General features: G+C 56.8%; 1 protein-coding gene across 1 annotated transcript; it reads left to right on the plus strand.

Annotated features, from left to right (window-relative positions):
* Positions 1 to 6365: 6365 nt before the first annotated feature.
* Positions 6366 to 8900, plus strand: LOC132335021 (serine/threonine-protein kinase pim-1-like). The gene is made up of 5 exons (XM_059861143.1): positions 6366 to 6951; positions 7067 to 7117; positions 7322 to 7695; positions 8323 to 8495; positions 8752 to 8900. The coding sequence occupies exons 1-5, from the start codon at positions 6400 to 6402 to the stop codon at positions 8856 to 8858; spliced, it is 1257 nt and encodes a 418-aa protein (XP_059717126.1). The 5' UTR covers positions 6366 to 6399; the 3' UTR covers positions 8859 to 8900.
* Positions 8901 to 9958: the final 1058 nt, after the last annotated feature.

Here is a 9958-nt window from a genome sequence, read left to right on the forward strand (position 1 = left end):
GCCCCAGTGTCCCCAGTCTTCCCCACAGTGTTCCCATTGTCCCCAGTTTGTCCCTGTCCTCCCCAGCGTCACTCCCACTATGTCCCAGTGTCACCCACAGCTCAAGGCACAGCTTCTGTGATCAGGCCAGAGCTCCTGAGGAGAGACCCTGGGTCAATATCAGTCACAGAATGCTGGGATCACCTCTGCTCTAAAGAGAAATAAATTAAATACATCCTTTAAAATAGAAATGTGTATTTCTTACAAGGTCTTTGAGATCTTTCTCCATAACTAGACTAGGAAAACTTTAATGACCCTCTCATGGCTTTGGTGTTGTTTACAACAGACTCAGGCCCTGAGAGAGTCTTCAAAAAGCTACTCAACAACTCAAATTGAAACTCTGAAGTTTCTTGAAGTTTTAATGGGTCCCACTGAGGGACACAACTGAGAAAGCGTCCCCAGGTTCCAGTTAGAGCAGAACACTGGAGGCAGTGACGACAGCTGGGGACAGACAAGGCCAAGGTGTCTCTGGTGCTGAGCAAAGCTAGATGTGTTTCAGGAATGCAAAGGGCCAAGGCCTGAGCCCCAGCCCCTGGCCAGGCAGATCCTGTCCCTCCCTCCTTGCTCAGGGCTCTTCCCGGGATGGGCACTGGCATGTGAGGATGTGTAGTGCCAAGGGCAGGAGCACGGGGCGGCCCCTGCCAGGCTGCTGAGCAGGGACAAGGAGGCCATGAGGCCCCAGGCCTGCAAGGGTCACTTGTCTCCTGCTCCTGGCTCAGGCCCAGGCCCAGCAGCCATGGCCAAAGTGCTGCCCAAGTTGGCTCTGTCAGGGCCTGGCAGCTGCTGCCCATGCCTGTGCCCTGTGCAGCCCAGGCTGTGCTACGGTGTCCCTGCCCTGCGCCTCTGTCCCTGCAGGCTGTGCTCATCCCCCGGCTGCCCCACCTGGCTGGCCCCTTCCTTTGCTGACAGATCTGCCTCCTGCCTGCCTCTGCCTGCCCACACAAAGCCTTGGGCTGACCCAGACTCCTTCTGGGGGATGTGTTGCTCCACAGCCCTGCCCTGGCAGGGAAATTCCTTGCTCTTTTTTCCCAGTCTGGGCCTCCCAAGCTGCCCTTTGCATTAACTCTTTCTTTCTCTGGCTGTACTCTACGATGTCAAAAGGATCCACCATCTCTGAATCCACCCTTCAGTCCCTCCCAGGGCTCTCCCCTTCTGTCCTCAGTCTGCACCCCACTGAGCACAGAGCTCCTCTGTCCCTATACAGTGCTCATGTGCTTGAGGACATGGGCGCCTGGACAAGAAGGACGGTTCTTTTCTACAGGAAGGAAACCACAGAGCCCCAGGGTTTTGAAGGCAGATGAGAGGCAGGCACTGGAGGCCAAGGTAAGCCAGACCTGTCTGTCCTTGCAGCTTTTGTCTGAAAGCAACCCTTGGATATTTGGGGAGTTTTGGAGGTGCAATTCCATTTCAGCCATATGTAGCAGTGTATTTCTATAGCCATGGGTGCCTGGACCAGAATGACAGCTCTTCTGCACAGGAAGGAAAGGGCAGAGCCCCAGTGTTTCACAGGCAGATGAGAGCTGGTCTTCAGGAATCCAAGGGAACCTAGACAGTCCTGGCAGCTTTTATCTGGGAGCTCTCTTGGATATAAGGAATTTTGGAGGCAGATTCCCAGTTTTGGCTATGGATGCCTGCACATGAGAGATGTTTCTTTCCATGGAAAGAAAAGCACAGCCCCCCCAGTGTTTTGACGGCAGATGAGAGGTTGCCCCCCCAGATGCCAAGGCCATCTAGAGCTGTCTGTTCTGGCAGATTTCATATAGGAACAATGCTTTGATATAATCAAATATGGAGGTAGAATCCCAATTTCAGCCATGAACCCCTGGAGGGGAAGGAGAGTTCTTTCCCAGAGGGAGGAAAACATGGAGCTCCATGGCTTCAGGGGCAGATGAATAGAAATCCTCCACATGCCAAGGTCAGCCGGACCGGTCAGGCTAAGCCAGCAAGACTTTTTCCATGTTCTTGGATCCTGGGGGCCCTGCAGCAGAACTTTGTTTCCAGAAGGCCCAGCGATACCACAGTGGTCTCCTTGGCTCTGCAGTGGCACAATGGCCCCTTGCTTCCATGAGGCCATGCAGTGCCAAAATGGTTTCCTTGGTTCCATGGGACTGTGCAGAGTGCCACAATGGCCCCTTGGTTCTGTTGGGCTCCCCAAAATCACAATGGACCCTTGGTTCCACAGGCATGGCTGTGTCACACTGGCCCCTTGGTGCCATGGGGACCCATAGTGTCACACTGGCCCCTTGGTTCCATGGGGACCCATAGTGTCACACTGGCCCCTTGCTTCCATGGGGACCCATAGTGTCACACTGGCCCCTTGGTGCCATGGGGACCCATAGTGTCACACTGGCCCCTTGGTTCCATGGGGACCCATAGTGTCACAATGGCCCCTTGGTGCCATGGGGACTCAGAGTGCCAGAATGGTCTCATTGCTTCCATGAGTCGCTGCAGTGTCACAAAGAGCTCCTTGGTTCCACAAGGCCCTGCAGAGCCCCTTGATTCAACAAGGCCTCAAAGTGCCAGAATGGTCTCCAGGACTCCATGATGCCCCACAGTGTCACAAGGACACCTTGGCTTCATGAAACCCTGAATTAGGGAATGGCCCCTTGATTCCATTAGGCTCCTCCCTGTCACACGAGTTCTTAGTTCCACCGCACCCTGTAGTGTCACAATGGTCTCCTTGGTTCCACAGAGTCAGAATCTCTCGGTGGTCTCACGGAGCCCCACTATGATCCCCTTGATTCCATGAGGCCCCGCCGTGCTACAATGACCCTTAGGTTAAATGGCCCCTTGGTTCCCGTGAGTCCTGAAGTGTCATAATGGTCTCCATGGTTCCATGAGGCCCCAGAATGTCACAATGGACTTTTGGTTCCATGAGCTTTCGTACAGCCAACAGCAGTGTCCTTGGCTCCATAGTGTCACAAGGGACCCTTTGTTCCATGAGGTTCAGTAGAGTGATATGGACACCTTGATTCCATGAGGTTCTGTAATGTCCCAATGGACTCCTTGGTTCCATGGCCCTGCTGTCCAGAATTGGCCCTTGGTTCCATGAGGTTCTGAACTGTCAGCAGGAATCACCTGGGTTCAGCAGTGTCATACCCGACCCTTGGTTCCATGAGGTGCCAGGCCTCCCACAGCCTCTCAGAGACCCTTCTCCCCCTCATGGCCCCTCTCAGCCCCAGGCCTGGGGCTCCTCCCAAAGGAGAAGGGGTCGGGCCCTGCTTGTTCTCCTTTTATTTCAGTCCCTTCACAGCCACGAGTGAAGAAAGGCTGAAATGGAGCCTTTCCCCAGCGTTTCCCTCGGGGTTCATTGCGGGCTGAAGCTCTGTGCTGGCGCTGGCCCGAGCGCCACCATCCCTGCAGCCGCCAGGCCTTTGCTGTCCCCCCGTGTCCGTTCCCTGTCCCCGAGTCCCGCCCGGCTCTGGCAGCAGCAGCAGCCGCAGCGCAGGGGGCGCCGGCCCGGCCCAGCCGGGGCTCCGGGCCAGGAGCAGCAGCAGCGCCGGCCCCTTCCCGCCTGCTCCTGCCTCGGCTCCCGAGGGCTTTTTCCAGCTCAGCTCTGGAGTAGAGCAGCAATCACCCACACCCAGCCCTGACTGCGCAGGGCCCGCCTGTGCTGCCCTGACCCAGCCCGCAGAGAAAGAAAGGATCGGGTTCCAGCGCTGTTTTCAGCACTGCTTTACTCACCCTGAGGTGACAGCAGGAGGCTGCTGCTGCCTTTGCCTTGGCAATTGGAGATCATGGCTGCTCTTGCCACTTGAAATTTATCTGTAAAACTGCAATTGCCTTTTTTGATCAGTGCTACCCAGAGTGCTTTCGTGACAGTGAATGTGGGAATCCTTAAAATCAGAGGGTTTTGGGAAAGCTGCAAAAGGCAGGCCTCAGAGGCAGCAGAACTGTGATTAGAGCTGAGCTGTAACCATGAGATAGGGCAGCAGAAAAGTTAAATAAGAAGTGGGAAAGTAAGGACAAATAGAACAATAGTTTGTGTACTAAGGCTTGGCTAGAAAAACTCCCTAAGCTGCAGAAAAGTATATCTAGCCTGATATTAGGAAGTACTGAGCTTAATAAATGAGCTCTGAGCATTGTGGCTCACAAGCAGGTATTGTATTCGAAATAATCAGGCATTGTTTTAACCGAAGCTACGTGTGCTTATAATGGTTGGATAAAACTAGTGTGAATATGCTTTACTTTGCGTGATTGGTCAAAAAACTTTTAAAGTAAGTTGTAACATTGAGTTCTTTGTCTGCTGCCGAGGAGACAAACTGCCGGCATCTTCCCATTGTCATAACCATGTAATGAGACTGATGCTGGAAAATAAACACCTCGAGACACATTCCTCAGCAGTCCGGTCCTGTTTGTGATTTTGTACATAGACCCCCGGCCGGCAATAGGTGAACTCAGGCTTTTGGTCACAGGCATCATGATTAGCAGATCTTGAAATCCCCTAAAGTCCCTGAGCACTAAGTCAAGGAGAATTAAAGCCACACAGACCACATTTGCAGTGCTCAAACACGGCCCTGTTGCTGCTGCTGCTGAAATAAAATCACAGAAATTGCCTCTCAAGTGTCAAATCAAATGAAAAAAATCCACCAGGAGGAAGAGAAACCAGAACTTCTTGACCCACTCCATTTTTCTTCTGAGCAGCTGCAGCAGCAAGTGGAGATGCGCAGAGGTATTTCCAGCTGCTGCTGATCCCAGCTGGAGCCCAGCCTGCTGCCCAGTCCCAGCGGGAAGCTGAGCCCAGCCCGGGGAGCTCCCGCAGTGTCGGGAGCTCAGCGCACGCGGGGCCAGGCCCAGAGCCCCAGGCACGGCCGCCCATTGCGGGGCAGCGGCGCAGATGGAATGTCCTGCGGCCCAAACCTCCTGCTCCTGCCACACAGCGCCAGCGCTCTCCCCCTCCTCCTCCTCTCCCAGCACGGCACAAATTCCAGCTCAGAGGAGGCTTCCCCAGAGAGGGCTCAGGCTCCTGCTTCAGCCTCAGGGTCCCTGCAGAGGAACAGGGCATCTTTCGGGCACTTCCACAAGCTCAGGGCTGCCATTTCATGGGCAATCTGGGATGAAAATGGACTTGTTAGGAAGCACAAAAGCAGAGGGAATTGATCAGAAATTATTAGGAAAAAATTACCCTTCTTATACACAAAGTTCATCAACTCATTCCCTGCATTTCTCCTTTTCAGATTCTTTCAGTCATCTCCTGAGAGGTCCAGCATGTTCTGGTACTTTTCATGAACTGACTGTACTCTTGATTCATATCAATGCATGAGATGTAGAAGCATCTGAACTAAACACTGAGACAAACTCCCTCTGTCAGCCCATTTTCATCTTCTAGCTCACTTTCCGTATGTCCACAGGCATGTTGTAATGATTATCCCACAGCTCTCCATTTCTGGCTGCAGGCTCTGGAGATTCTTTCTCTGCATTCAGTCAGGTTTGCATTCCCTAATAATTCCTGGTAGCCCATCATGTTTTCTGAGGGTAGAACAGTAACATTGAAAACCTCACCAATGGCATAACTGCCCAGCCCACAAGGAGAAGAAAGAACAAGCTGTCAAGTTCTTCAAATATTTGTTCTGCTTTGCTGCAAGAGTCGTGCTGCACACACGGTGTGGAAAGCCAAGAGGAGCTGCAGTTGGTGGCACATCTTGTGACAGAAGCTGCACCTCGTTCTCCAGGAAAGATTCTTGGAAAGAGCAAAGAGGACTGAGGAGCAGATGATGGGAAAACTGAAAGAGCTTTTAAGAAATTCAAAGAAAACAGAAAGAAACCATCTGAGATGTTTTACTCGGTTTATTTTTATGCTCCCCTTTCCCATCTTGCACTACTTCTCCTTCTCATTAATTCCAAATGGATCTCACCTCGAAGATCCATGACTTGGCAAGTTGTAGACACTGTCAAATACCATGAGCTACACCCAGTTTGCCTTCCCCTGGTTTTCTTTGGAAAGCAATGCTGGAGAGGTAAGAGCAGTGCTTGGGTCAGGTCCAAATTGAGCACTCAGGGAATGCGCTCCGATAGTGTTTGACCCTCAGCAGGGACAATGCACAGCAGGGACTGAGGGGATTCCTGTGCTGCTGTGCAGGAGTGCAGACTCTGGGTCTTGGCTGAACACGGCCAAGTTCCCATGTTTGGACAGGCTCAGGGGCTGCCCCCGGGGAGCGCGGGGCTCGGCGCGGGGGCGAGTGGGCAACGGGCAAACGGACACGGGGACAAACGGCCCCGGCGCTTCAGTTGCAGCGGCAGCAGCAGCTAAAGCAGCAAAATCAGCAATTTTGTCGACTCCCTCTCGCTCTCCAGCAGTCCTGCACCCTCTCCCGGTCTCCCTTTCCCAGTGTCTCCTCCTCTCCCAGTCTCCCTCTCCCCATGCCCGGTCGGGCCATGCCCCCGGCCCGTCCCCGGCCCCGGGCGTGGCTGCCCCGTCCCCGGCCCCGGCCGTCCCGCCGCGGTCTCGCCTCCGGCCGCCTCTGGCCGTACTGGCGGTGGCGCTGCTGGGCGGGCATCAGTGCCTGGGGCTGGGGCGGCATCGCCTCCCTTTGGCTCCGCCTGGCCAGAGCCTGGCCCCGGCCCCGGCCCCAGCCCCTCCCGGGGCCCGCGGAGGACACAGGCGGCGCGGCCGCTCCCGCCGCCTCCGCTGCCGCTTGCCCGCCCCGAGCTCCGCCGCTCGGCAGCGCGGCCGCCGGCCCCGAGCCGCCGCTGTCCCGCTGCAAGGAGCGAACGCCTGGGGATGGCCGGCCCGGGGCGCTTGAGGGGCGCTCGGGGGCCGTTGCCGGCCCCGGGCCAAGCGCTGACAGCCGCGTCCCGCCGGCAGGGAAGGCGCAGCAGGGCCTGAAGGAGCAGTACCGGCTGGGCTCACTGCTGGGGCGCGGCGGCTTCGGCAGCGTCTTCGCGGCCACGCGGCTCTCGGACGGCGCCCCGGTGAGCGGCGGGCGCAGGAGGAGGAGGAGGAGGAGGGTGGAGGAGGAGGAGGGCGGACGATGGGGCTGAGCAAGGCGGGCGGCGACCTCAGCCTGCTGCTTCCCTTGGATTGCAGGTGGCCATCAAAAGGGTGCCACGGGAGCGCGTCCGGCACTGGGGCGAGCTGGTGAGTGAGCGGGGCCAGCGGGAGCAGCCGGGCCGTGCCGGGCGGGGATGAGCCGAGGCCCGACAGGGTGGAAGCTGCCAGGACGCCTCGAGGGAGAGCGGGCGTGGGGCCAGCACAGGGCACAGAGTATCCCAGGCTGGCTGAGGGCTTCCCGAGCCCCGGCACGGCATCAGCCCCACTGAAGGCATCGTGCTCCTCCCGCAGCCCGACGGCACCAGCGCACCCCTGGAGATCGTGCTGCTGGCCAAGGTGTCCACTGGCTTCCCTGGTGTGGTCCAGCTGCTGGAGTGGCTTGAGCTCCCCAACGACGTCTTGATGGTGCTGGAGCGCCCGGAGCGGTGTCAGGACCTGCAGCATTTCATTCGGGCACGGGGCTTCCTGCCCGAGGAGGTGGCGCGGGAGCTGTTCCGCCAAGTGCTGGAGGCCGTGCAGCACTGCACCAGCTGCGGGGTCCTGCACAGGGACATCAAACCAGAGAACATCCTGGTTGACCTGGCCACCGGGCAGGCCAAATTGATTGACTTTGGCTGTGGCACCTACCTGCAGGACACAGCCTACACTCACTTTGCAGGTGAGCCCACACAGGGTGTGCTCCTGGTCCCACCATCTCATGGCCCAACATCTCACAGCCCAAGCTGGGTGTGGCAGTGGGGATTCTCCCTTCTGCAGCCCTTCATGGCACTGAGACTTCAGCTGAGTTGCTTTTGAGCAGGGCTGGGTGTGGAGCCAGCTTCCAGCCCTCCTGGCAGCCTTTGCCCACCACTCTGCCCAGGACTGGGCCTGAGGCAGCCAGCCCAGCAAAAACACCCGTGGGTGGAGGTAGCCTAGAGGGGGGGTTGGAACCAGTGCCCCAGCCAGTTTGGTTTGCAGGTGAGAAAGGGCTTGGACTGCTCCACTCGCCTGCTTTGTTTTGGGTTCATAATGTATTTTTGGAGCAATGCAGGCAGGGAGGGTGCAGGCATGGATTTTCCCCCAGCACTGAGTGGTTTCTTCCTTGTTATGGTGGGGCCTTTCCAGGGCTTCCACTGCCCTCTTCCAACCCCAGTGGCTTCTTTTCCAACCCCAAGTCTGTACACAAGTCCCAGGTGCTGGTGAGAGGGCAGTGCGTCACACCCCCTGTGCCACTGGAGCAGGGATGCTGGGGCCAGGCTCTGGGAGCAGCAGCATCCCCCTGATGAACTCCATCTGTATTCCATGGGAATACGGTCATACAGCCCCCCAGAATGGACCCACTTTGGCTGGTACTATGGCAGGCCAGCTACCATCTGGTCCCTGGGCATCCTGCTGCACCAGATGGTCTGTGGGGAGCACCCTTTCAGGAGGGGCCAGAACATCAGCTGGGACCATCAGCTCTCGCTGCCACAAGGGCTCTCTCAAGGTGGATCCTCATCTCTGGGCATGGGGGGAATATCAATGCTGGGAGACAGCAGCGGGCTTGTGAGCATCCTGCTCTGGCAGCTGCTGAGGAGGTGGCACATGTCCTTCTCTCCTCCTCTCCTCCAAACCAGGGAATGGATGGGAAAGCTTAGGCCCAGCTCTGAGCACATCCAGCATGGCCTGGGCACAGGAATAGTGGGGCAAAGACAACAGGAGCCTTCTCCAACTGACCGGTGGTTTGTGGTTTCTCTGCCCAGAGTGCCAAGATCTGATCAGGCGGTGTTTATCCATGCTGGACTTGGACAGACCCTCATTAGAAGAGCTGCTCTGTCATCCTTGGATGCAGGATATTCATCTGCCCTAGAAGAAGGGAGAGAGCCACAGGCACACTGTGATGCAGGGCCCTGGTAAGTTACAGCTCCACACATGCCTTGGCAGTCAGAAGCAAAGGAAGCCAGACTTTTTTGTCCTGCCCGTGTCACTGCCCAGGGCTCATCAGATGGGAACACACAGCCCTTGTGCTGGAGCTGAGATGCTCTGCCCAGCACTGGTGGCCACCATCCGAGCTGGTTTTGCTTGTCCTGGTTCCCTGACAGCTGGGGCCTTGGGCAGAACCTGAGAGCCTGGTCTCACCCCAGGGAAGGAGAAGGAGCCCCTGGAGAAGCTGTACCAGGTGGGACTGCTACTGCTGGAGACAGCGAGGATGACATCAAGGATGGCAACCTCTTCCTGGACCTGGCCACGGGCCAGCTGAAGATGATGGACTTTGATTGTGGATCATTCTTCAAAGCCAGGCTCCACACTGAATTTACAGATGAGTCCACACCCAGGGGGATGCTCCCAGATTTGGGCATTGCACAGCCTGGCGGGGAACCAAAGGTTCCCCCTTTGCTGGGGCAGATGCAGCTGATCCTTCAGTCACCTGCCCAGCTGGTTTTGGCAGGGCTGGGGGGATGGGCTGGGCTGGGTACGAAATGGGAGTGGGCTCCTGGCCCTGCCAAGAGCCCCCAGCCCCCACCGTGCCCCGGGCTGGGGCTGGGGCAGCCAGCCCAACACAAACAAACCCCATGGTGGGAGCAGAGGTGGGACTCCAGAACCTGTTCTGTGGCTGCTTTGCTGTGCAGGCAAGGAAGGGCTTGGGCTGCTCCACTGCCCTTGTTTGCTTTGGGATCAGCATTATTGTGGGGGGCAGTGCAGGGGGGAAGGGAGAAAGCCTGGGCTTCCCTCACCTGTGTGTGGGTTTTTCCTTGCATGCAGGGGTTGGGCCTTCCTCAAGGCCCTGGCAGAGATAAGATTTTTTTACCTTTTTTCTTGTTTCCCCTTTTTGTCTGTAATCTATTTTCAATAATTTGTTGTTTGTTTTTCTAGATGAAGCCTTATAGGTTGGGTCCAGTCTGGATCAGGAAGTGCTTGGGACCAGCTGCAGTGTGGATGGGCCTGCCCTTGGAGAAGGCTGAGGACATC

The sequence above is a fragment of the Haemorhous mexicanus genome, chromosome 16 (assembly GCF_027477595.1).
Source record: "Haemorhous mexicanus isolate bHaeMex1 chromosome 16, bHaeMex1.pri, whole genome shotgun sequence".
Taxonomy (NCBI): domain Eukaryota; kingdom Metazoa; phylum Chordata; class Aves; order Passeriformes; family Fringillidae; genus Haemorhous; species Haemorhous mexicanus.

Excerpts from the sequence above, each read along its gene's own strand:
- LOC132335021 (XM_059861143.1), top strand. The coding sequence starts at position 6,400 with ATGCCCGGTCGGGCCATGCCCCCGGCCCGTCCCCGGCCCCGGGCGTGG. Across the intron at positions 7,118-7,321 it reads TCCGGCACTGGGGCGAGCTG|CCCGACGGCACCAGCGCACC; the intron begins GTGAGTGAGCGG and ends CTCCTCCCGCAG. Across the intron at positions 8,496-8,751 it reads GCCACAAGGGCTCTCTCAAG|AGTGCCAAGATCTGATCAGG; the intron begins GTGGATCCTCAT and ends TTCTCTGCCCAG.